At 44.7% G+C, this 26,523-nt stretch overlaps 1 protein-coding gene across 1 annotated transcript in view; it reads left to right on the top strand.

The window, feature by feature from the left end:
- The first annotated feature begins 23,830 nt into the window (after positions 1-23,830).
- The window catches only part of ADAMTS16 (ADAM metallopeptidase with thrombospondin type 1 motif 16), a 290,702-nt gene continuing 288,009 nt past the window's right edge, over positions 23,831-26,523 (top strand). The window contains exons 1-2 of the mRNA XM_049858762.1: positions 23,831-23,893; positions 24,021-24,126. Of these exons, the coding sequence (XP_049714719.1) occupies positions 23,831-23,893; positions 24,021-24,126 (169 nt within the window). The remainder of the gene's footprint in view (positions 23,894-24,020; positions 24,127-26,523) is intronic.

Genomic DNA, 26,523 nt, shown 5'->3' with positions numbered 1-26,523 from the left:
TTGAGCTGTTATCAATTATATCAGTCTAGGAGCCCATTCACTTTTCTTGTGTGAATTCACCTCAGGTGTCCACATAGCTGATCATCAAGTGTGTGGTACAGACTCTGTCCTACAGAGGGGCAGGGGTGATTGGTGTAGGTACCGGTATCTGGTTGCAGCAGGAATCACGCTCTGAAAAAGGCAGGGGGCTGAGAACCGTACCCCGCGTGTCTGTGAGGAAAGCGTGTCCATGTTCCCTAGAGCATACAGGTGGATGGGTTCTGCAGACGGAGCTTGGGCACCCAATGCTTTTGGTTGTAAGGACTGGGAGGTACCAGTTATCCTTGGGCCCCTGTCATGGGTGGCTGAGTGACCTGAGTGAAGCTACCAGTCCTTATGCCCCTGATGTGGGTAGGTGAGGACCCTGTTTATTAGGCAAAGCTTTGTCAAATATCAAACACCCACCTCTTCACCTCACAGCTGTAACTGTTGCAGTCTGCCTACAAGAGCCTGTTCTCCTGAAATAGGCCCACACAGGTCCACACAGGGGGGATAGGTACTCAAAGTCCACAGACCATTTGTGCCTGGACAGGAGCTGCTTTGGTCCTGAGCTTCCCAAGTTAGTGGAGCTGGCAAATTATCTTTTCTCCCTACTGAGAATTTATGCCTATTCCAAGGCTGGGAGGATGGCTCAGGGTGCTTAATAGGGCCTGTATCAGATCCAGGGAGCTGGGGGCATGGTAAAATATACGCAAGTACTTAGCATTTGCTGAGAGCACCCTTCTTCTCTGGTTCTGGAGGTGTGAGTAGGCTGTGCTGCTGGCTGCTTCTCCCTGAGGAAACTGCGGCCAAGCACTGCTACCAGCCCACCACAGCCGCTCCTGGGAATTGTGCCTGAGGGATCCGGGCGATCCAGGTCTGGTAACTCCTATCCAATTCTGAACTGTCTCTCCCTTCCCTTGCCACTCAGTCCATTTTCTAACTTTGCCTTTGATGTTCAGTTCTCCTAGCTTGTTGTTTCGGGCCTTTGTTGTAAGAGTGATCACAGGAAGTATCTGGCTATTCCACCAGCTCGGCCCCGCCTCCTATCATTTGATTTCTTGAATGCTGCTTCCATGTGTGTTGGCTGTGGATCTAAGTAAAATGGTAAAATGAAATCCTTGACAACCTCAATGTTTTCTCCATTTATCATGCTGTTGTTTATTCGTCCATTTGTGAGGATTTTTGTTTTCTTTATGTTGAGATGCGATCCATACTGAAGGCTGTGATTTTTGATCTTTATCAGTAAGTGCTTCAAGTCCTCTTCACTTTCAGCAAGCAAGGTTGTGTCATCTGCATAACACAGGTTGTTAATGAGTCTTCTTCCAATCCTGATGCCATGTTCTTCTTCATAGTCCAGCTTCTCAGATTATTTACCCAGCATACAATTGAATAACTATGGTGAAAGGATACAACCCTGACCCACACGTTTCCTGACTTTAAACCCATGCAGTATCCCCTTGTTTTGTTCAAATGACTGCCTCTTGATCCATGTACAGATTCCTCATGAGCACAATTAAGTGTTCTGAAATTCCTATTCTCTACAATGTTAATCATAATTTGTTACGATCCACACATTCAAATGTTTAGCATAGTGAATAAGACACAGGTAAACATCTTTCTGGTATTTTCTGCTTTTAGGCAGGATTCATCTGACAGCAGCAATGATATCTCCTGGTTCCACATCCTCTTCTGAATCCAGTTTGAATTTCTGGCAGTTTCCTGTCAATATACTGCTACAGCCACTTTTGAACGTTCTTCAGCAAAATTTTCTTCTGTGTGATGTTAATGATATTGTTTGATAATTGCCTCATTCAGTTGGATCACCTTTCTTGGGAATAGATACAAATATGGATTTCTTCCAGTTGGTTGGCCAGGTAGCTGTCTTCCAAATTTCTTGGCATAGATGAGCGAGCACTTCTAGTGCTACGTTTGTTTGTTGAGACAGCTCAGTTGGTATTCTGTCAATTCCCAGAGCCTTGTTTTTCTCCAAAGCCTTCAGTGCAGCTTGGGCTTCTTCCTTCAGTACCATCAGTTCCTAATCTTATGTTATTTCCTGAAAGGTCTGAATGTCAACCAATTCTTTTTGTTATGGTGACTCCGTGTATTCCTTCCATCTTCTTTTGATACTTCCTGTATCATTCAATATTTTCCCTGTAGGATCTTTCGGTACTGCAACTCGAGGCTTGGGTCTACCCTATGGCAACTGGTTAATGTCTGGTTAAAAAGTTATTAATGTTTAAAATAAAACTTATTCTCTGGTGAGTTGTGGGGCTCAGTCTTGTGGGGCCTCTCCCCATGAAGGTTTTCCCTTCCCCTCCTCCTCGGTGGAGAGGGAGGACTGGGAGTTGTTCTTTGAGGCAGAGAGTTCTCCATGGCTGAGAGTTCCTGAAGGAACCAGATGAAAGCCCCCTCCCTTCACTTCTCTGGTAAACCCCAGTTCTCCAATCCCCACACCTGTGTTGATATCCCTGCCTCTTCCCCCTACCTCACATCCTAGCTCCTCCCTCTAGCTCATGAAAGACTTTATCCCTTTGCTGGGGAAAAGGCACTCTTCCTGCTGGAGGCTTATAACCAAACTCTAGGTTGAGGTCCACATGTCTGCTTTTAGATAGTTACAGTTCAGCTTAAGTAGTTCTGATGAAACTCTTCTCTCTCAAGGAGTTGGTACTCATTCCTAAACCCAGGGGTGTTATGGTAGCTTCTCCAGAACATGCCTTTAACATTCAACATCAGCTCCGAGGAAGTTTTTTTTTTTTTTTTCTCCAGGTTCAAGGTTCTCAACACAGGCAGTACAATCAACATACCCGGACCTTTTCAATTCCAGTGCCCAGACCATCCTAACCAATTAACTCAGAATTCCTGCATCTGCCTACCACTACCGTATATTGATAAGCTCAATCCTTGGAATAAGCCCTTTAAATCACTGCAGGTAAATGAAGGTCTGGGGCGGTGGTGGGTACAGTGCCACCAGCTCACAGCCAGCATCACCACTGAGTTCCCTGGGGCCAGGTGCATCATAAACTCAGAGAAGATGCTGTGCTGAGGAGGGGCACACCTTTGGGGCTGAGGTTGACATTCCCAGCCCACCACCTCCTTTCTGCTACTCTGGAGTCCCATCCTCTGCTTCTTCTTAGTGAGGTACCACCTATGTCCCTGCAGGAGAAAGGACTTATGCTCATGACTTGCATGCATTGCAGTTCTCCTCCCACCTGTCTCTGCACATTCTGCCCCCAGGAAGCAGTGTCCAATGGGATACAGAGAACAACCTGGGGTGCTCTACGCCCCTCCTTTGGGGTCCTCTATTTTCGGGTCTGTTTTTCTGTAGAAAGCACATGTTCTCTGCACCTTAGTGGGTCAGGCTCTGACCTCTTCAGGGAGCCAATGGAGATGGAAGAAATACACAGAGTCACTATATCAAAAAGCATTAGTCAATGTTCAACCGCTTCAAGAGGTAGCATGTGATCAAGAACTAAAGGGAAAAGTCAAAGCTTCACTGAAGGCATTGGTGAAAAACAAGGCTCCAGGAATTGACAGAATACCAGTTAAGATGTTTCAACAAATGGATGCAGCACTGGAAGTGCTCACTCATCTGTGCCAAGAAATTTGTAAGGCAGCTACCTGGCTAACCAACAGAAAGAGGTCCATATTTATTCCTATTCCCATGAAAGGTGATACAACTGAAAGTGGATATTATCAAACAATATCATTAATGTCACATGGAAGCAAAATTTTGCTGAAGATCACTCAAAAATGGTTGTAGCAGTTTATCAATACGGAATATCCAGAAATTCAAGCCATATTCAGAAAAGGTTGTGGAACCAGGAATATCTTAGCTGATAAGAGTCTTGCTGGAAGTAGAGAATACCAGAAAAATGTTTACTTATGTTTTATTGACTATGCAAAGGCATTCTACTATGTGGATTATAATAAATTTTAGATAACATTTCAAAGAATGGGAATTCCAGGGCACTTAATTGTGCTGGTAAGAAATCTGTATATAGATAGACCAAAAGGCAGTCTTTCAAGCAGAACAAGGGAATACTGTGTGTTTTAAAGTCAGAAAAGGTATGCCTCATGGTTGTATTCTTTCACCATACCTATCCAATCTGTATGCTGAGCAAATAAACCAAGAAGCTGGACATGAAGAACAGGGCATAAGGATTGGAGGAAGACTCATTAACAACCTGTGTTATGCAGATGACACAACCTTGCTTGCTGAAAGTGAAGAGGATTTGAAGCACTTACTGGTGAAGATCAGACCACAGCCTTCAGTATGGATTGTATCTCAACATAGATCAAATTCTCACAACTGAACAAATAAGCAACATCATAATAAATGGAGAAAATATTGAAGTTGTCAAGGATCTCATTTTACTTGGATCCACAATGTGCGCCCATGGAAGAAACAGTCAAGAAATCAAAGGTGCACTGCATTGGGCAAATCTGCTGCAAAAGACCTCTTTAAAGTGTTGAAAAGCAAAGACGTCCCTTGAAGGCTAAGGTGTGCCTGACCCAAGCCATGGTATTTTGAATGACATCATATGCATGTGAAAGCTGGACAATAAATAAGAAAGACTGAAGAATTGACACCTTTGAATTGTGGTGCTGGGAAGAATATTGAATACACCATGGGCTGTCAAAAGAACGAACAAATCTGTCTTGGAAGAAGTACAGCCAGAATGCTCCTTCGAAGCAAGGTTGGAGATACTACCTCTCACATATTTTGGACATGTTATCAGGAGGGATTAGTCCCTGGAGAAGGACATCATGCTTGGTAAAGTAGAGGGTCAGTGAAAAAGAGGGAGACTCTCAATGAGATGGATTGACACAGTGGATGCAATACTGGGCTCAAGCATAACAATGATTGTGAGTATAACGCACAATTGGGCAGTGTTTCATTCTGTAGTACATAGCATCATTATGAGTCACAATTGAGTCAATATCACATGCGCCAGAAGATGAGCCCCCTAGGTTGGAAGGCACTCAAAAGATGACTGGGGAAGAGCTGCCTCCTCAAAGTAGAGTCGACCTTAATAACGTGGATGGAGTAAAGCTTTCGGGACCTTCATTTGCTGATGTAGCATGACTCAAAATGAGAAGAAACAGCTGCAAACATCCATTAATAATTAGAACCTGGAATGTATGAAGTATAAATCTAGGAAAATTGCAAATCATCAAAACTGAAATGGAATGCATAAACATCGATATCCTAGGCATTAGTGAGCTGAAATGGACTGGTATTGGCCATTTCGAATGGGCCAATCATACAGTCTACTATGCCAGGAATGACAACTTGAAGAAGAACGGTGTTGCATTCATCGTCAAAAAGAACATTTCAAGATCTCTCCTGAAGTACAGCGCTGTCAGAGATATGATAATATCCATGCCCTACAAGGAAGAGTAGTTAATAAGACTATTGTTCAAATTTACCTACCAACCACTAAGGCCAAAGATGAAGAAATTGAAAATTTTTATCAGCTTCTACAGTCTGAAATTGATCAAACATGCAATCGAGATGCATTGATAATTACTGGTGATTGGAATGTGAAAGTTGGAAACAAAGAAGAAGGATCGCTAGCTGGAAAATATGGCCTTGGTGATACAAACAATGCTGCATTGACGACTTCTTCATTGCAAATACCTTTTTTCACCAACGTAAACAGAGACTATACACATGGACCTTGACAGATAGAATACACAGGAATCAAACTATGTCTGTGAAAAAAGACAATGGAAAAGCTCAATATCATCACAAGGCCAGGGGCCAACTGTGAAACAGACCACCAATTGTTTGTGTGAAAATTCAAGTTGAAACTGAAGAAAATCAGAGCAAGTTCACAAGAGCCAAAATACGACCTTGAGTATATCCCACCTGAATTTAGAAACTGTCTCAAGAATAGATTTGATTCACTGAACACTAATGACGGAAGAGCAGGCAAGTTATGGAATGACATCAAGGACATCATACATGAAGAAGGCAAGAGGTCATTGAAAAGATAGGAAAGAAAAGACCAAGATGGATGTCATAAGAGACTCTGAAACTTGCTCTCGAATGTCACACAGCTAAAGCATAAGGAAGAAATGATGAAGTAAAAGAACTGAACAGAAGATTTCAAAGGGCAGCTTGAGAAGAAAAAGTATTAGAATGACATGTGCAAAGAACTGGAGATGGAAAACCAAAAGGGAAGAACATGCTCGGTGCTTCTCAAGCTGAAAGAACTGAAGAAAAAATGCAAGCCTAGAGTTGCAATAGTAAAGGGTTCTATGGAGAAAATATTAAATGATGCAGGAAGTATCAAAAGAAGATGGAAGGAATACACAAAAAGAATTAGTTGACGTTCAACCATTTCAAGAGGTAGCATGTGATCAGGAACCAATGGTACCGAAGGATGAAGTCCAAGCTGCACTGAAGCCATTGGTGAAAAACAAGGCTCCAGGAATTAACAGAATATCAATTGAGATGTTACAATAAACGGATGCAGCGGTGGAAGTGCTCACTTGTCTATGCCAAGAAATTTGGAAGACAGCTGCCTGGTCAACTGACTGGAAGAGATCCATATTTATGCCTATTCCCAAGAAAGGTTATCCAACTGAACACAGAAATTTTCGAAAAATATCCATAAAGATTATAACCTTGGAAAACTTAAGAGGCAGTTCTGTTCTGTCCTATAGGGTCACTATGAGTCTGAAATGACAGGTTCATGAGACTGAAAGACAACAGGTTAACGGATGTGACAATGGAGTGTGAGTCTGTTTCAGGATGAGAATGACTTAAGGCTTGATTGTAGCTCCTCATTTGCACTAACAGGCTTTACCTGTAATAGAACTACCTTTCAGGACCCCACCTGTCTGACTCCGGTATCTATCTTTTTACAGGGTCCGTGCTGGGGAAGGGGAAAAGCTGATAGATATCCCCCTAAAGCCCTAGCATGTGCCTCACGGCCTGGCAGGTTCCTGCAACCCAGGTGAGGACAAGCTTTGGGGACTGAGGGAGACTTCAGTGAGCCCAGCTCTGCAGGGTCTGCCCTGGGCAGCTGGTGTTGGGAGGTGACTCAGGCTTTTTGCTGGTTTCACAGGTATGGAGTTCATGCCCAGACAGGGTAGCTGGTCCCACAGGCCTACTTGGCTGGCCACTGTAGCTGACCTTGGTCTGACCATGGCAGGCAAGCCTCTACCAGAGCAGGAGCTGAGGCAGGAATTACATTATTGGCAAAAAAAAAACATTTCTGTTCCCGCAAAGATCACCGTGCCATCAACTGCACTACCGAAGGAGTAAGGTGTGCAAACCCAAACTTTATCAGTAACGTCATGGTAAGGATCAGCATGAATCCAGTTTCCAGCTGGAAGTGGATCCAGGCCTCATCTTCCCAAATCTCCATACCTTGGTGCCAGCCACTTACGTGGCAATTCCTCTCTCTCTCTCAATCTCCCTCTCTCTTTCTCTCTAGCAACCTGGGTGTAGGTCACAAGCCAGGAGGAATTTATCTTCCCCATCTAGTGCCTGAGACTTTCTCTATCACCCAGAGCTAGGTCTGTAAAAATCAACTCTGTTCTGCCAGCCCCTGCTGGCTCATTGCTCCTGTAGTTTCATTAATTGTCTATAGTGGCTCACAAATTTCATGGAGACTGTTACCTTTACCTACAGTTACCCATTTGTTATAACCAGAAAGTATACAAGCAAAGAGATGCATCAGACAAGGTCTGAGAGAGCTTCCCAGGAAGGGGCCTTCATTGTCCCCAGGGACATGCAGCTCTGTCTCCCATGTATGATGTCCTAACGGATCCAGGAGGCCCCAAAAGAGAGTGCTCCAAGGCCCAGGACCCCTTAGTTTTTGGAACCTTAATGAATATGCATGACCAGGGCCTTAATGCACAGGTATGATTGAGCCAATCAATGAATATGCATGACTGCATCAGGCCTCCCTACCTTTTCCTGAAGTTAGTTCCACAAGTGTGAGGCCTGCGTAGCCTCTACTTGGCCAGCTATTTTGGGAAACAAAGGCATCTTGATTGCTCAGGTTACTCTCAGAAAAAAACAGTCAAAGTGCCAAACCAAGTTCTTAATCCCACCAAAAAAAAATTGCTGTTGGGTACATTCCAACTCATAAGGACCCTGTAGGACAGAGTATAACTGCCACATAGGGTTTCCAAGGAGACGCTGGTGGATTGGAACTGCTGACCTTTTAGATGGCAACTGAGTTCTTAACCACTGCACCACCAGGGCTGTTCTGGTAAAAGCTCACTGCAGCACCAGCAACGTTTCAGTCACTTTAAAAGGTTTTTAAGCATTAGGGCAGATATAGACTCTCACCCCCTCACCCCTCCCCTCCAGGTCTGCTAAAAGACAGGTCGCAGATAGAATCCTGGGCACACATTTAGTGCTTCTTGCTTGTAGCAGACTGGATAATGACCCCAGATATAGCAAACTTTAACTTCAGGAAATGAACACAAATTCTTTGGATATACTGTGCCATGGCAAAGACAATATTTGGACTCTAAATTCTCTCCACAGATTTGATAATAGGAAAGTAATATTTGTGTTGGGGGCATTTTAAAATATCATTGTATATTTTTATTGGGATATCACTGCAGAAATTGTGATTAGCAGTATTGAATTATATCTGGACATGTTTGGGAATGGGGATGACACCGAGCTACTTTCAGCCTCTGGTTACAGGTGGCTTTGGAAGTGGTGCCACTTCTCAGCTAATTGCCCCTCAGCTCTGAATACACCCTCAATACCTGCTCTGCAATTATGGGCTGGACTGCTAGGCATTTCTCCTGGTGATTTACTTCAGAGAAGCCAGTCATTGAAAAGCCCAGAGAACAAAATTCTACTCCGACACGCATGAGGTCGCCATGAGCCATTGTCAACTCCTTAGCAGCCAGCTTGGTTTGGGTTTGCTCCCTCCAGTAGGATGATGTCAAGTTTTGTCAGCACGGGTGTTGAGGGACATTGCAGGAGGAATGGGGTTTCTCTTCCTGGTTCTGACCGGCCACTATTTGCTGCGCCTGGCTCCTGCTTCCCAGATGGACAACAACATATGTGTGGGTATGTAGGTGGGGCTTACAGTGTGCAGTGCTGCAGCCAGGGCCCAGAGCGCACTGGCATGGGCTGGCCAATGGCAGGAGCTCCATAGACCAGATCCACGGCCAGTGCTTTGTCCCTTTGCCTTCTTTCAGTGACAAGCTACAGTAATTTAGCAAGGCCTTGTAGGGTTTTCCCCAATTAAAAAACTGTCTCTTCTCTTTTCACTGCCACTCTTTCCAACAAAGCCCATAAAATACACATGTATTTCTTTTTAGAGCCAAGTCCAGGATGGACAGAGGAGCACGTCAAACTCCCACTACTCTAGGTCTTCAGGAAACCCATGAAATATGCTGTCCCAGGAAGCACCTCCATCAAGTCAGCACCCAGATGTCTGTGCACAAGGCAGGGTGATAGAACTGAGAAGGGATTACTACAAACTGTACCCTTGCTATTATTGTCCACTCTTTGAGTTGCTGCCACATTTGTGGATAGGTCCAGGGGCAGAGATTCCATCATGGAAGTGGAAACACACAGTATATTACAGGACCATGAGCCCCAACAGCAGTGGTACTTATATCCGAAGCCACACATGGCACCCAGAAGGACAAGAAGTGGACACAGAAGGAGGAGAAGTTGCTGGCTGAGTGTAGGAGCAGTCTTACTGACACGTCTTCAGAATCTTACATTGCTTGCTCTCTTCTTCATAGCTTGCATCTCCAGCAGAAGACCAGTCCTCGTTTTTGATATCTACCCTTTGCTCTGATCTTGCTTGTCCTTCTCTCTTAGAACCTTCCTATCTGCCTGAATTCTCCTTCCATGTCTTCAAAATGTTTCTGTCTCTTGGATTCTTCACACAATCTGTCAATCTGTTATTCAGTGGTCCAGCTCAGCTCATTGGCAACCCCCGGGTTGCTTGCCAGGTGTCACACTGAGAGTCTGCCAGCCCCAGCTGGGCCTCCCCTGATCTGGATTCTTTCCTGGAATCTGATAGAACCCTTCCTGCCTTCTAGTCATTCTGCCCTGAGGCATGACAAAGGAGAAGCCCAAATAATTTAAAATATGTGGACAGATTTTGAAATGAAAGGCTTCAACTTTCTCCATGTTACTAAAACACAAAGGTCCAAATTCTCTTGCACTGTCTGCTAACAGCTGAGCTGGCAGATGAGAGAAAGGGCACAGATATTATATGTCCACAGCTAAGAAGCATTCCACCTGGGAAGACAATGTCTTCTGGGCCAGCCGCTCTCTCTGGGCAGAAAACTAATGTCATTCTCCCAGCAATTTGCATGCTAATATACATGGCAGTGCTCTTACTTTCTATCACTAAAGCAGAGTTTGAAGTTTTTCAGGACAGAGCAGAATATCTCAGCTACTCTGTTACTGCCCCGAGAAGGTGAGAACCTTAGACTTTTCTGAGTATCATGCAACTTAAACTCAAATGCAGACCTGTTCCATCATCTAGAGTCCTGAGTTGGCACAAATGGCTTGTGCTTGACTACTGACAGAAAGGACAATGGTTCAAACCCACCCAGTGTCTCTGCAGAGGAAAGACTCAGAGATCTGCTTCCATAAAGATGACAACCAAGACGATCCTATGGAGCAGTTCTACTCTGTAACACCACGAGGTCGCCATGAGTCAGAATCAACTTGATGGTAACATGTCCATCATCCAGAGAACTAACACAAGTTGAACCTTACCATCTAAGGAGCACTGTCTGAGGATGAGGGCTACAACCATGAGCAAAGCAATGAGAAGTCTTCCCAACAAGGGACTTGAATTTAGGGGAGAGAAGGGGGTTAAGGAACAAAAGTTGATCAAAAGTAATTAACCTTGTCACCGAAAATTTACATGATGTGACTAACTCTAGGTAGTTGAAGGGTAATTCAGAGGATAAAGTAAGTAAGGAGACAGGACGTGATGAACTTTTCTGAAAGAGGTATATGTAATTGAACCTTTAAGACTTGAAACCAAAAAAAAAGCAAAACCAAGCTCGTTGCCATGGAGTTGATTCTGACTCACCTCTACCCCATGTGCTACAAAGGAGACCTGCCCCATGGGGTTTTCTGGGCTGTAATTTTTACAAAAGCACATTCCCAGGTCTTTCTTCCACGATGTCACTGGCTGGACTTGAACCACCAACCTTTATATTAGGAGCCCAATGCAAACCATTCGCTCCACACAGGAACCTTCCAACTTGGCAAATGAAAAAATGAGAATGACTTTGTCTAGGACTGGATTACCAACGGTGTTTTTTTTTTTCCTACAATGTGGTTTGTCAATTTCTAAATTGGTGACTCACAATTGAATGTTTACCCTTGCTAAGCAGGGCACGTCAAATATTTCAGTAAGATAGAGTTTGAAAAAGCATGAGTTACATTTCTGTTGATTTAATTTGCTTCAGTTATTATATATTTGAAACAGTGGCCTAAACAATGTACTCAAACACAGCAAAGATCATGGAGATGGTCCAGAACCAGGCAGCATTTTATTCCATTATACAGAAGGTTGCCATGGGTCCGAGCCAACTGAACGGCAACTAACAACAATAATAACATTATATATTTAGTTTACCTTAAAATTTTGATTTGATTTAAAGGATATTATCAGATTTGTATACTCATCAAACTAGATAGAACCTAAGGTAGTTGGGGAAACACTGGTCAAATTGATCAGTTCATTTGAGGGAACAGACAGAGGGAGCTAGAGAAGAGTTATTTGAATTATTAAGATGCAAAAATTGAGAATTCAAATTTCCCCAAAGAAATGATTGTTCAGTTATCAGGAATCAATAGAATCTTTTGTGATCTAGCTATATTAAAAAGCAAAACAAACAAACAAACAAAACAAACCAGTTGCCCTGGAGTTGATTCCAACTCATGGTGACCCTGTAGGATAAAGTAGATCTGCCCCACAGGGTTTCCAAGGAGCAGATGTGGATTCGAACTGCCGACCTTTTGGTCAGGAGCCAAGCCATTAACCCATTAAAACCATTATGCCACCAGGGCTCCCTAGCTGTATTAGAGACTAAAAACTAATTTTGTTCATAAGAGAACATTAATAATGCAATTGTAAGCACCCTGGTCTTAGTCTGTAAAATGGTATCATCTGATTACTAATTTGGAATTTCATAATTTGGGAACTTGGATTTTTTCATCCCATGAAGACAAAATAGGACAGCTGAACTGAAATTGCTCAATAATGGAATCATAATGCTAATTAGTTGTACAGAGAAGGGTTTTCCACTTGAATCTGTCCTGGGGCATTAAACACAACACACACTGTGGTGTTTGCAACATCACGGATGAGATTCTTTTCTCTGAAAATTGGCCAGACTTTTCCCAGCCACTTTCTCAAACAGCAAGACTGTATTCTTTTATCCCATAATTTTTGTGAGTCTGATGGGCAGTTTTTCCAGTTGTTGGAGGTATTTATAAATGAGATATGATATGGGGAAAATGAATCAAATTTGTCACAACAGATTTGCTCTGCAGTTCTTGGTCTTCAGCCTGCAGGAATGCTCCACTCAGTTCAAGAGATGCAATCTTTATTCTGGAAGGATCAGTGGAATTATTTCCCATGTAAATCAACTGAATTTGGAAGCAAAAAAAATGTTGATGTCCATGCTGGATTTGGTCTTTACTGATTTGATGCTGCCAACTATCTTTTTCCATTTGTTTTACTTTTTCAAGATAATGTGTATTTCTTTTTTCATTTAAATAACACTTATATATCAGTTTCTATGTTCCAGGCACTGTTTTAACTCCTTTATAAATATTAACTTATTTTGTCCTAAAAACAACCCTCTGAGATAGAGTCTATTTTTATCATGTATATTAACAGGAGCAGACTAACCAGTAAGCAAGATACACGTGGGCTTATAGTAAGAAAGGTACCCACAGACTTACTTGTGCTAATTTACTAATCTGTAGTGCACAATTTGGTTTTACTACACATTTGATGTGGTGAAAGACAGGTGAAATTGCGCAGTACAAATTAGCAAGTAAGCACAAGTAAACTCATGCATGCCTTGGGTATTGGGTAGTCCATTCCTGTCCATTATACAGATGAGAAAACTGAGACTCCAGGAGATAAAAGAACATGCCCAGGGTTACACCTTGCTCTCCATTTCATTGTATTTATCTGATAAATATTTTAATTAATTTAATATTAATCCAACATTAAATAAATTAATTACATTTAATATTTCAGTTTTCCTTTGCCATTGGAGTATACTTGATTGAATTTTGTTTCTTTAACAAAATCTAAGTCTTTATTTTGTAATAATCAAATTTAACATATTGTATATACATCAATATAAAAATATTGTTTTACGTTTTTCGGTTATCAAGACTGTGACGTCCAGTTTTCATTTTTTTGTTGCTCTTTCTGCTTTTTATTTCCTAGGTAGTCAAAGTCTGTTTACTTTTTTTCTTCTTATGTATATTTTCTTATTTTTACCACCAGTATTTACCTTTAACTTTCCAAAAGGATTTTTTTGCTTATTCCAATGATTTTCGGTTACCAATGTAGTGTCTGTAGATTCCCTCTTCAAGACAGAATTTTAACAGAATTTTATTTCATTTTTCTTTTTGAGCCTTGAAAAAACTATGTAAATTATGAAATATATTATTTTTGTTAACCTCTTTCAATTATGCTTATATTGTTGACTGCTGCTTCCATGAACATTGAAGTAATGAAATCTTTGACAACTTCAATATTTTCTCCATTTATCATGATGCTGCTTATTGGTCAATTTGTGAGGATTTTTGTTTTCTTTATGTCAAGGTGTAATCCATACAATTCACTAAAGGGTTGTCCGAGTACATAAAGGATTAAGAGTGAAAAGTAAAGGATATTGGAAAAAATAAGGGAGAAAATGGAAAAGAACTTTTTTTTTTTTTTTAAGGAAAGAAGAAAGAGCCAGCTCCTGGTGGGAGTGGTGAGGTATCCACTTCATATGCCTCAGTCAGTGCCATGGGTCCCAGGCCGGGCACAAGGTGCCATACACCGGGTTCACGGGGTGAGTTCTGGGATCCCTTCCTGACTGAACTTCATTGTTGATCTCTACTCCTAGCTCACCGCCTTCTATGCCAGTGCCGTCCAAACTGTGTTCCACAGACCACAACCAGCCCTATCTCTTAAATGAATTCGACGTGCATCCACTTCTCAGACACCCCATGGCCACATGCTTGTCAAGTCCACCGTCATTCCTCACCTATTTATTGACAAATGAACACATACTGATGTCTCCCTTCCTAGCTTTGCCACCTTCTACCCATCTCCCCACTCCGATACTGTGACTCCCTAACTCCTTCAAAAAAATGCCACTCCTTCAAAAAAAAAGCCACAGTCCTCCTTTTCTGGGCAGATGGTCCATAAGAAGCATCAAATGAGTACCCTATGGGAGCATGAGATGGAGAGGCCAGCAGTAAATAGGGCTCACTGTTGTTCCTAGTTGCCGTCAAGTTAGCTTTTACTCATGGTGTCCTTTCGTACAACATGTTGCCCAGTCCTGCATCATTCTTAAAATTGTTACTATGTTTGAGTCAAATGTTGCAACCATCATGTCAATCCATCTCATGGAGGGTTTCCCTCATTTTTGCTGACCCTTTCCTTTACCAACATGATGTCCTTTTCTAGCACTTGATCTTTCCTGATTACATGTCCAAAGTAAGCAAGATGAAGTCTTGCCATCCTTGCTCCTAAGGAGCATTCCGGTTGTACATCCTGTATGATGAATTGGTTTGTTTTTCTGGTAGTCCACAGTATGTTCAACATTCTTGGCCAACACCTCAATTCAAATGCATCAATTCTTCAGTCTTGTAGGGCTTATGGGAGGTGAACTTTTCTGGAACCTGATGGCAAAGCTAGGGGCAAAGATGGAGGAAGCATAGATGGCAATGGCCACTGGGAATTCAAAAGTTTATGTTCTAGAATGATTCTGAGTCCCAGGGGCATGCCATGTTAGTAGAGGGGAGGTGTGGTTGGTTAAAGCCTGTTAGAGAAGGGCCTCAGCATGAGCCAGGAGAGCCATCTGACGCGACAGGAGTGGCTCACGCCGCTGCACCAATGGCCACTAAGGGAAACAATCAGCCCCCTCACCTTGGCTGCAGACAAGCCTGCATGTGAATGGCTCCTATCTGAGAATGGAGTGAAAGAAAAGCATCTTTGGGGGAAAAAAAAAAAGATACTGTAAAACAATGGAAGGGAGAGTTCATTTGGGAGATGCAGAGGTAGAATGAGTGTACATGTGGAAATGAGCTCCTTCAGGAGCCAAAAGGAAATGTCATAAAACTCCTGCTATGCCCTATGGAGTAAAGAGGGGCTGACCTGGAGGAAACAAGAGAAGGAAATCATGAGAAAATGTAGGATGAAAATAGAGGTAAAAAATATAGACAATGATTTACTCAGTAAACAAATTCTTATTAATCATGCGGAAAAAAAAATGTTGCCATCAAGTTGATTCTGACTCGTAGTGACCCTATAGAACAGAGTAGAACTGCCCTGTAGGGTTTCCAAGGAGTGGGTGGTGGATCTGAACTGCCGAGCTCTTAACCACTGCACCACCATGGCTTCTTAAACATGCAAAGTAAATACAAAATGGCAAACTTTATCAATACAATGGGACAAGTAAAAAGGGGAAATCAGCACTCTGAAGAAAAAATCAGAAAATACACTTTAACAGGGCTCATGTAATACAGGAAGCGAAAAAGAAGAAAAATCAAATTGATGTCAGAGGTGTGTCTTGAAGGGGTTGGGGCTAAACCTCCAAGTCCACAGAACTCTGGTGCATTTGCATGAGGGAGGGATGGTGCCAACTACCCAGACACCTGGGGTTGGGGTTGGGGGAGAGAAGCACACAGCAACTGAGCCAGCTATTTCCCCACCTGCCCAGGGCTTCCACCAGCACCTTCCCCTACAGCCTCTAGAGATTGCCCTCCCTTGATGCCCCAGGCCTCAGAGACAGAGGGAGCCACGTCCCCCTGTGAGATGCTCCTAAGCTTGACAGAGTTAGTTGTTATCTCCTCAGTTAGACATTGGGGTGAAAAAGAAGATCATGAGTGTGTATTTATGTTACAATTTTTCATTGCCATTCCTTCTCAATCAATAAAAAGCCTTATTGTTTCATACCGATTAACCTATTAACTTCCAGCAAATGGAGAAAATAAGGCCCTTCCTAGGTACACCAAGTATCTTAGTTATCAAGCACTGCTATAACAGAAATACGATGGTTTTAACAAAGAGATATTTACTCTCTCACAGTCTAGGAGGCTAGAAGTCTGAATTCAGGGTGCTAGTTCCAGGGGAAGTCTTTCTCTGTTGGCTGAGGGAGAAGGTCTTTGTCATCAGTCTTCCCAGGTCTAGGAGCTTCTCAGTGCAGGAACCCCGGGTCCAAATGATGTGCTATTCTCCTGGCTCTTGTTTCTTGGTGGTATGAGATCCCCCTGTCTCTCTGCTCACTTCTCTCTTTTATATGTCAAAACCTAATTTTGTAGACTGAGTTCTGCCTCATTAACATAACTGCCCCAATCCCACCTCATTAACATCATAACGATAGGATTCATAACATATAGAAAAATCACATCAGATGACAAAATGGTGGACAATACTGGGAATCATGGACTAGCCAAGTTGACACACGTATTTTGGGGAACATAATTCAACCCATAACATTTCACCCTTTTACCCACCAAAATTCACGTCCTTGCCACATATAAAACACATTCACCGCATGATATCATAACAAAAGTCTTAAATCAACTCCCAAGTCCAAAATCCAAAAATTTACAAGTTATCTGCTTCCAAAGTACGATGGCGGAACAGCCACAAGCTCCACATTTCCATTACAAATGGGACTAATTGGAGGGAAAGAAGGGATAACAGGCACCAAGCAAGTCAGCAGAACACATTACACAAGCCCTCTTGGTGGGTCTCAAGGCTTGAAAATAATCCTCTGTTTCTTGAGACTATTTACATAATGGCCTGCTCTCCAAACTTTAGGTACTGGCCACACTCTGTAGATTCTGAGTGGAGGCCCCTCAGCCCTGGGCTTTAGCTCTGCCTCCCAGGACCACTGGAGCAGCAAGCCTGTTCCCTTATATTTGGGTGGCCCCATTCTCCTAGTTCATCTGTGGTGACTTTACCCTTTGAGACCCCAGAGGTCATGGCCCTCCTCTTTGAGACTGAGACAACTCTGCTTCCTGTGTTCCTGGTCTCTTCAGCTTCAGCATCCTGGTTCTTTGGCCTCTCAGCCCCTTGGGCCTTACTGTCTGCCCTGCTGGGGCAAGTGTTCCAAAGCTCTTTAGTTCCACTGATAAGTGCCTGGAGGCACTCTACTCCACCAGGAAGCCTTGTGCACAAAGGCACTCAGCTGTGTGGCTCTGTGGGTCGGCTCCAGTGCTGTTTCACGCTGGTCTCCTCATTCTGCTGCTGCTGTTTCTCTGCGGCTGTTACTCACTGTCTGTGTCATCTCCAGTGTAACAGCTCTCTGCATTTCCTTCTGAGCCCCCACCAGAATTGTCTGACATCCATAGTTCCACCAGAAGTCTCTTCAAGACAATCTAGGCTTTTACTATTAAGCACTTTAGAACTCTTCCAGCCTCTAACCATTCACAGTTTCAAAACTGCTTCCACATTTTAGGTATCTGTTAGAGCAGCACCCCACTCCTGGTACCAAATTCTGTCTTAGTTATCAGTGCTGCTATAACATAAATACCACAAGTGGATGGCTTTAACAAAGAGAAATTTATTCTCTCACAGTCTAGGAGACTAGAAGTCTGAATTCAGGGTGTCAGTTTCAGGGAAAGGCTGTCTCTCTCTCTGCCCACTCTGGGGGAAGGTTCTTTTCATCAATCTTTCCTGGTTGAGGAGTTTCTCAGTGCAGGGATCCCAGGTCCAAAGGACTTGTTGTTCTCCTGGCTCTTATTACTTGGTGGTATGATGTCCCCCTTGTCTTGCTACTCACTTCTCTCTTTTATATCTTAAAGACATTCATTCAAGGCACAACCTAATCTTATAGATTGAGTCCTGCCTCATTAACATAACTGCCCCTAATCCCACTTCATTAGCATCATAAAGGTAGGATTTACAACACATAGGAAAATCACATCAGATGACAAAATCATGTACTATCACACAATACTGGGAATCATGGACTAGCCAAGTTCACACACATTTTTTAGTGGACATAATTCAATCCATAGCACCAGGGGAGGCTGATGAGAAGCATAAGGTGGTTAAAGGGGACACGGGAGCCTCCCCTCTGAGTGGCATCTCCCCTCTCCTAGCACCACGGCCTGATCCTCCAGCACCATCTTGTCAGCTTCCAGGTCTGGCACTGCTCTACAGATACTCCTGGGAGGAATGGCAGAGAACACACGGTTCCCTATCATCATGCCTATCTCAGCGCCCAGGCCACTTACCTGGGCAGCACAGAAGACTGGAGCACCATGTTCCTTAAATTAAGATGTGCAAGGAGGATAGGGCTTGGAAGGAGAGAGTGGTCGACTGATTGTAAAAATGGCCACATTTCTCTGCCTCTTCTTGTGTTGACGCCTTTGCAAGGTGGCCTTGCAGCTCCTCCCATCAAGCGATGGAGTCCGTTTCCTTAGATCATGTATCTGGGCTTCCCTGTGACAGTTTTGGCTCATGGAATATGGCATAAGTGCCAGAATGGCACCTCCAAGACTGGGCTTCAAAGGCTTTTTGTGCTGTTGTCCTCTCTCTGGGAACTCTGCCACCACTCTGAGGACAAGCCCAGACCGGTCTGCAGGAGGATGAGAAATCACATGAACTACAGCTGAGCTGGCCCATTTGTTCTAGAAATGCGAGAGAATCCAAGTGAAGTCAGGTGCCTGGCCCACCTGCAGCAGATAGCCCTGCGAGGGAGCCCAACCAAGATGAACAAGCCAGTCAGCTCACCAGATAGCTGTCAACACACAGGTTCATGAGCAACAGTAGCTCTTGCTTTCAGTCACTGTCTTAGCTTCCCAGTGCTGCCTTAAACAAGAAATGACACAAGAGGGTGGCAATAACAAACAGAATTTATTTTCTCACAGCTCTGGAGTCTAAAAATCAAAATCAGAGTCTTGTCCATATTATTTCCTTCTGTGATGCCCTCTCCTAGTGTCTGGTGTCTACCGCCAGTGACCCTTGGCAGTCCTTTGCTTGTATACATGTGTCTGTCTTCCCTGTGCATGTATGTGTATGTGTGTGTATTCTGCTCTTTTTATGAGACAACATTCAGAAGGGAAATAGGTTTAAGTCCATTCTATTTTTGTATGTCTTCATTAACATAGCAAAAGAAAACCCATGTATCCAAACAGAGTCATAAACACAGGTATAGGGCTTAGGACTTCCACTTTTTTTTTGGGAGGGGGCACAATTCAGTCATAACAGCCACTCAATTATGGAATTTTTTTTGTGTGCAGCAATAGTTAACTGATACACCAAACTTCAGCCTTTTTTTTACCTGGGCTTTTACTCATTAGAAGAATGTTTAAAACCAAACCATTACATCTATTCCAACTCACAGCAACCCTATAGGACAGAGTAGAACTGCCCCACAGGGTTTCCAAGGAGCGCCTGGTGGATTCAAACTGCTGACCTTTTGATCAACACCCAGTATGCCACCAGTGTTTCCAGAAGAATGTTTAGCAGAAGCTAATGAAGCCCTGGTGGTAAGGTGGTTAAGAGCTTGGCTGCTAACCAAACAAAAGTTTGGCAGCTCTGATCCTCCAGCTGCTCCTTGAAAACCCTAGGGGGCAGTTCTACTCTGTCTTAGAGGGTTGCTATGCACTTGACAGCAACGAGTTTTTCAAAGGGTAGTGTTATAATAGACAATAGACTTTTTAAGGGAATAAACAAACAAACAAACAAAAAAACCCTTTGCTATTGACTCAATTCCGACTCATAGTGACCCTATAGGACAGAGTAGAACTGCCCCATGGGGTTTCCAAGTTGTATGTAGCTCGTGGATTCGAACTGCCAAACTTTTGATTAGCAGCCATAGCACTTAACCACTGGACCACCAGAAAAACTTATGAGAAGACAGAGCTTGCAAATCCAATGTCATCTGTTCTCATTGGTTAGTTAGTCCCTGTCTTTCTGGCCTCCCCCTCCCCCAAGGACAGTAAAGTCTTAAAGTGAAGGGGAACACAGATTGTATACTACAGCCAGTAGCAGAATCAGCATGCAAACCACTGCTGTTCTTTCCATATTCCTCAAGCGTTGCTGCTGTTAGATGCCAGTGAGTCGATTGTGACTCATAGCAGCCCCATATGACAGAGTAGAACTACCCTGCAGGGTTTTCAAGGCTATAGCCTTTATTGGGGAGCCCTGGTGGTCCAGTGGTTAAGAGCTAGGCTGCTAATCAAAAGGTCGGCATTTCGAATCTACCAGCCATTTCTTGAAAACTCTATGGGGCAGTTTTACTTTGTCCCATAGGGTTGCTATGAGTCAGAATCGACTTGATGGCAACAGGTTTAGTCTTTTTTTTTTTTTTTTTTGTAATCTTTATGGGAGCAGATCGCCAGGTCTTTCTCCCATGGAGCTTCTGGGTGGGTTGGAACCACCAGCCTTTCAGTTAGAAGCTGAGCTCTTAACCATTGCACCATCAGGGGTCCTTTAGGCATTCCAAAAAAACCAAACCCAGTGCCGTCGAGTCGATTCCATGTCATAGCGACCCTATAAAAGGACATTATTCTCTAGAGCCCTAGTGCTTGTCATCCTGTTGGTGCTGATGAGCTGAGCTGCCCAGGTTGATCCAGAACCTGGAGGGATGGTCTTGAGGAAACAGGGTCTGTGGGAACCATGGCCAGCCCCTCTCCCAGTGTGGCCTGATTTCTAACATTGTACAGAGCCAACCTTCAGGGTGAGTTCTAAGTTTCCTATAATCCACCAAACACATCACTCCTGCTCTTGTTTTTTACCTAGTCTTTGAATTTAAAGGTTATTACATCAAAATGTCCTTCTCTGGTTTCCTAAAATGCTAATTCTTCACATTGTTGACAAACTTTCTCTATGTTTAGGTTTATCAACCACCTTTTCTAGGGGATAGGGAGCTGGAGGCAGAAAGAGTAAGTACCATGAAGCCTGGGCTGGGTGTCCATGCTACCACAGGTCATGTGACTGACCGTCCCGTTCACCCTGCGTGGATGGGGCGATGGATGGGGCTTTGTTTTCTCATCCAGAAAATGAAAAGGTCCACTGGATGAGTCCTTAGCTCTTTCCAAGGCAGAAAGTTATTTGACCTTATTGTTTTTGCATATCAGTGAAATCGTGTTCTTACATTTTGTATAAATAAAGTTATATTAAGAGTGACCCTAATCTTTCAGAAAAGAATATGAAGGACGGAAGTCTTTCATAAGATCCTCAGGCAAAATACAGCCATAACTTGTATGAAACCTAACTTGTTAGTTTAAACACTGCATGCAAAATTGCAGACTAAATAGAATCTCCTTAGTGCACACACAAATCCAGTTCTTCTCTGTTTCGGTTATAAGTGAAGGGTGGCGTTACTCACAACGTGCCCATTTACATTGCTTTGGTTTAGAGTTTATGCAATTTAGAAAAGATCTACAACAAAGCGAGATGCCTATAATCTGCAATGCCATTATTTCCACATGAGAAAGAACCCAGGCTTCTTTGAGTTTGAAAGGGGATAGAGCATAGGGGAAAACACAACAGCTACTGAGGATTTCCTATCCCAGACCCTTCGCTAGGCACTGCCTTTGTGTGTTTAATTCAACTTTTATTCTCTGTCAAGTATCTACTTGATATTCAAAATGACTTCTTCTTACATAATGAGAAACTTCTCCTTTCCCTGCCCTTCTCTCAAAACGGAAAATAGTGTTCACTGTCATTGGTCTAAACCTACCTCCTCTTCAGGACAGTAGGAGATCTCCAGGTCAGCCCAGCCTCCTAGTTCCAGGATGAGGGTAAGCCCCCTAGGATACTAGCTCACTGAGCCAGGCACTTGTCAGGAATTTGGGGGGTGGGGGAGAGGGCAAGTGGCAGATGTTTTAAGACCACCCCCAGATGCAGACTTTCACTCTATTCTTGTTGTTCACCTTGATTTAAAAATATTTGCACTTTTGAAGAGTATTTTCAAATAAATGAATGAACAGTAGAATTGAAGAGAAAGCCAAGATCGCAGCTGATAAGCAGGGCCAGCCCACACAGCCAGGTGGTCCTGGTGTGGCTGCCCAGTAGGTCTGGCCTGGCACTTCAGGAAGGTCAAAGGCAAGGGTTCTGCTCTGAGCTCTCCAGGGGCACCTAAGGCTCTGAGCTGGCTGGGCAAAGGAGGCCAAAGGCCACCGCCACACTCTACCCCTGTCACCGCCCCCTCTCCTAAATGTTCAAAGCCCGGTGAACTGCGCATGAGGGACAGTGGAACCAGAGGCAGGAGGCAGTCTCCAGGGCCTACAGGAGGTAAGAGAGCACACACACGTACACACACGCAGCACCCACGCGCTGACACAAGAGTGTCTTCATGCGCACGTAAGCTGCATTCACGCTCTCACTTCAGTACGCAAGCACCCGCACTCAACACGCACACATACACACCCACCTGCGCAAACTTACACAAAAGCACATGCGCACACTCACGCGAACATGTGTGTTCACACTAAAGCAGTCAAGTTATACCGAGCAAGGGCCAGGCCTGTCGCCGGTTTGGTGCCCGAATTTGCGTGCGCGTCCTCCTGTCCCCTAGGCCCCTCGCGCGGCAAGCACAGGCAGCCTAGCCCGAGACTCCGAGGCCTTCTGACCCGCTGCCCCGCGCACCCTGCAGCTCAGCACAGACTCTTGGGGTGAGGCCAGCGAGGGCGGCGGTGACTTCGGACCCGCGAGAGCAGGTCACCGCAGGAGCGGACCCCAAGGAGACCGAGCGGGAGACACAACGGCGCTGGCTCCCCTAGAGCGGCTCGCCTCCCATAGCTTCCCTAACCTAGAGAGATGCAGGTCCCTGTACGCTTGGGTCCGCGGGTCGCGCAGAGGTCCAGGCGCCCTTCCTCTGAGTGATCCTCCCCGCCGAGCGGGAGGGCAAACCCCACCGGGTCCATCGCGTGGGGCCCAGGGCGCCCCCGCCACACCCGGTCCTTCCGCGGCAGGTGCCGGCCTGTGAAGGTCTGGCCTTGGGGGTAGGGATTGGAGCGGCAGACCGCGGCGGCGGCGGGTCCTGGCGCGGATCACCCCAGGGACCGCCGCACAGGTGGGTGCCCCGGCGCGTGGCCCAGCCTGGCCCCCTCTCCCCAGCTGAGTCGCGGGCGGCGGAGAGCGGGCACCTCTGGTGGGCAAGCGCCCGCCTCCGCTCCTCCGCCCTCCTTCTGCCTTCTCCCCTCCTCCTCTATCCCAACACCCCTCCTGCCCTTAGCTCCCCACCCCCTCCTCTTCTCCCTCCCCTGCCCTCATCTCCCCTCCTTTCTCTCTCCCCTGCCCTCCTCCCACCCTCTCCTCACCCTTCCCCCTGCCCTCCTGTCCCCTCCCTCCCCTCCCCGGCGCTCCCACGGTCCGGGCAAGGGCTGGCCGCCACTCCGCCCCCCGCGCGGTGCAGAGCCTCAGTAATAACCCGGGCGCGGGCGCCGAGTCCCCGCGGGCAGTTCTCCCTCCTCCGGCCCAGTCCTGTCCTCTGCCGCCTCGCGCACCACCCAGCTGGGGAGTTTTGAGCCCCTACCCCTCTAAGAGAGCGCCCCTGGATGCAGTGCTACGTGCCCCCCACGGAGGCGCAGCGCCAGAGGCCCTCGCAGGGCTCCGTGGGCGCGAAGGGAGGCCCGGCCATGCGTATGCGGGGCTGCGCGGCGTTCTGGGTGCTGCTGCTCCTTGCGCAGGTGAGTGTGCAGGTGAGTCCGCGCTCTCCAGGCCGAGTGCCTGCGGTAGCCCTGCGTCGCTAACCAGGAAAGCAGGTCCCTCTCGCGGACCCTGTCTGGCACTCCCCCATCTCATCGAGGTGTCACTGCTGTTTTCCAGCAGGCACCTGTGTGCGCCATGGGACCCGCAGCGGCAGCGCCTGGGAAACCAAGCGTCCACCATCGTCCCTCGCACGCAGAGAGCCTAGGCTGGGTGGAAAACACAGGTAAGTCCGCGAGGTGGGGGGTTCCAATGCTTGCAATTGGGCAGCTTATAAGCCCTCCCAAAGCTGCATGTTGAGGTGCTGTGGGTGTCCGGGACGCAGCTGAACTCTCCTTTTAAGATGCTGCTGTGTGTGTGTCTGACTGTGGGAGCGAGCACCCCATGATTGGGCTTTCAAAGATACTTGTATTTTCTGGTAAATTACCAACGGTTTACCGCAGTCCTTACCACAGACATTAGCAGTGAGAAAAGGCAGTATATTTCATTTACAAAACGCTAAGGAAGGAGGTTAGGAATATTGCAGAGATTGTATCTATGTACACCTCAAAGCACTTAAAAAGCGCTTTTCCTCATCCTCTTTTTCTTCTTATTCAACGTCTCTCTTCTTGCCTCTAGAGCAGGAGAAAAGAGTGGGAATTTTTGCAGTGCCTAGGTTTATCATCTTATTGTCAAAATTGTAGTTCTTTAAGAATTGAAGCAGAATTGAAACATAAAATGCATAAAATGGAAATCAGGGTATCACGACCTCATAAGCAATGCCAACACCCTGTGCCATGGTTTGATGTGAAAACAAGTCTAATGTTTTTGGCTTCGCAATGTGTGGTTTTTCTTCCACCGCTCAGGAGAGACATTTCTAAATTTGCTATTTTATCGTGGGTCTCCGTCCCTTGATTCTGCTTTAGGGTAAGTGTGGAAGCAGGTGTGTAAAGTTGCTAACAAAGTGGTTTTCATTTGAAGCTAATTATTTGGCAATTACCACATACTAATAACTGCATAATTTCCAAGAATAAATTGCCGTCTCAGATATTAATGGTAACTTTTACAGAAGAACTCAGTTTAATTATCCCAGCATATTTTCAGAAGCTCTAGGAAATTAAAGTGAATAATTCAAAAATTCTGAATATAGTTTATTTATCTCGATAACATAAAATAATCTAATTTATTAATTAACTTGCAATTTTCTCCAAGATATTGAATAGTATATAATAAAATGATAACTGTCAGAATATTAATTCTGGAACATAAGAACTTCTTGAGGACCACCAGAGGGCGCCAGATGTAAATGATAGAAAATGTTTACACTTAATTTTTGCTTTGTATCTGCGAGAAAAGTTTAATTATCCGTCTATGTAAAACTCACCTTTTTGTAGTTGCTCTTGTCTCCTTTAATGTTTCTTTTACAGTGCATTCCATAGTATAATTACCTATATTTGATGTAGATTGCTTCTTATGAATTGAATTGTGTTCCCCAAAAATCCTAACCCCTAACCAACTTGAGGGCACCTACCATCAACAACAACACGCTTGTGATTATAATCCCATTTGGGAATGGATTTTCTTTGTTATGTTAACAAGACAGTATTAGCTTAGTGTGTATCTTAGTTATCTAGTGCGGCTATAACAGAAATACCAAAAGTGGATGGCTTTAACAAAGAGAAATTTCTTTTCTCACAGTCTAGTAAGCTACAAATCCAAATTCAGGGCATCAGCTCCAGGGGAAGGTTTTCTTTCTCTTTGGGCTCTGTGGGAAGGTCCTTGCCATCAGTCTTCCCTTAGTCTGGGAGCTTCTCCACACAGAAGCCCTGGGTCCAAAGGACACACTCTGCTCCTGGCACTGCTTTCTTGATGGTATGAGGTCCCCACTCTCTTCCTTTTCCTTTTATCTCTTATAAGATAAAAGATGGTGCAGGCCAAATTCCAGGGAAACTTCCTTTACATTAGATCCAGGATGAGACCTTAGTACCAAGAACCAAACGAAACCCATTGCCGTCGAGTTGATTCCAACTCCTAGTGACCCTGTAGGACAGAGTAGATCTGCTCCATAGAGTTTCCAAGGAGCACCTGGTGGATTCGAACTGCTGATCATTTAGCTAGTTCACCACCAGGGTTTCTGAGACCTTAGTAAGGCTGTTACAATTCCACCCTAAACCCCTTTAATATACAATTACAATCACAAAACGGAGGACAACCACGCAATACTGGAAATCATGGCCCAGCCAAATTGCTACACACATTTTTTTTTTGGGGGGGGGACATAATTCAATCCATGACAGGGTGTATCTTCAGTTCCTTTGAGATATAAAAGAGATTAAACTAGCAAGCGAGCAGGTAGATGGAGGAAGACAGATGGATGCCACACCACATGAAGGTCTGCAGGAATCAAGGAACAAGGCCCTCCCCCAGAGCTGACAAAGACAGAAAGCCTTCTCTTAGAGCCAGCACCCTGAATTCAGACTTCTAGCCTCCTAAGCTGTGAGACCTCCTCCACACATCTGTCAGTTTGTCCTACTGTGGGTCTTGCATTTTGCTGTGATGCTAGAAGCTAGGCCACCAGTATTCAAATACCAGCAGGGTCACCCATGGTGGATAGGTTTCAGCTGAGCTTCCAGACTAAGACAGA

The sequence above is a fragment of the Elephas maximus genome, chromosome 2, assembly GCF_024166365.1.
Source record: "Elephas maximus indicus isolate mEleMax1 chromosome 2, mEleMax1 primary haplotype, whole genome shotgun sequence".
Lineage (NCBI taxonomy): Eukaryota > Metazoa > Chordata > Mammalia > Proboscidea > Elephantidae > Elephas > Elephas maximus.
The sequence above is the reverse complement of the archived record's forward strand: the minus strand, read 5'-3'. Positions and strand labels throughout refer to the sequence as shown.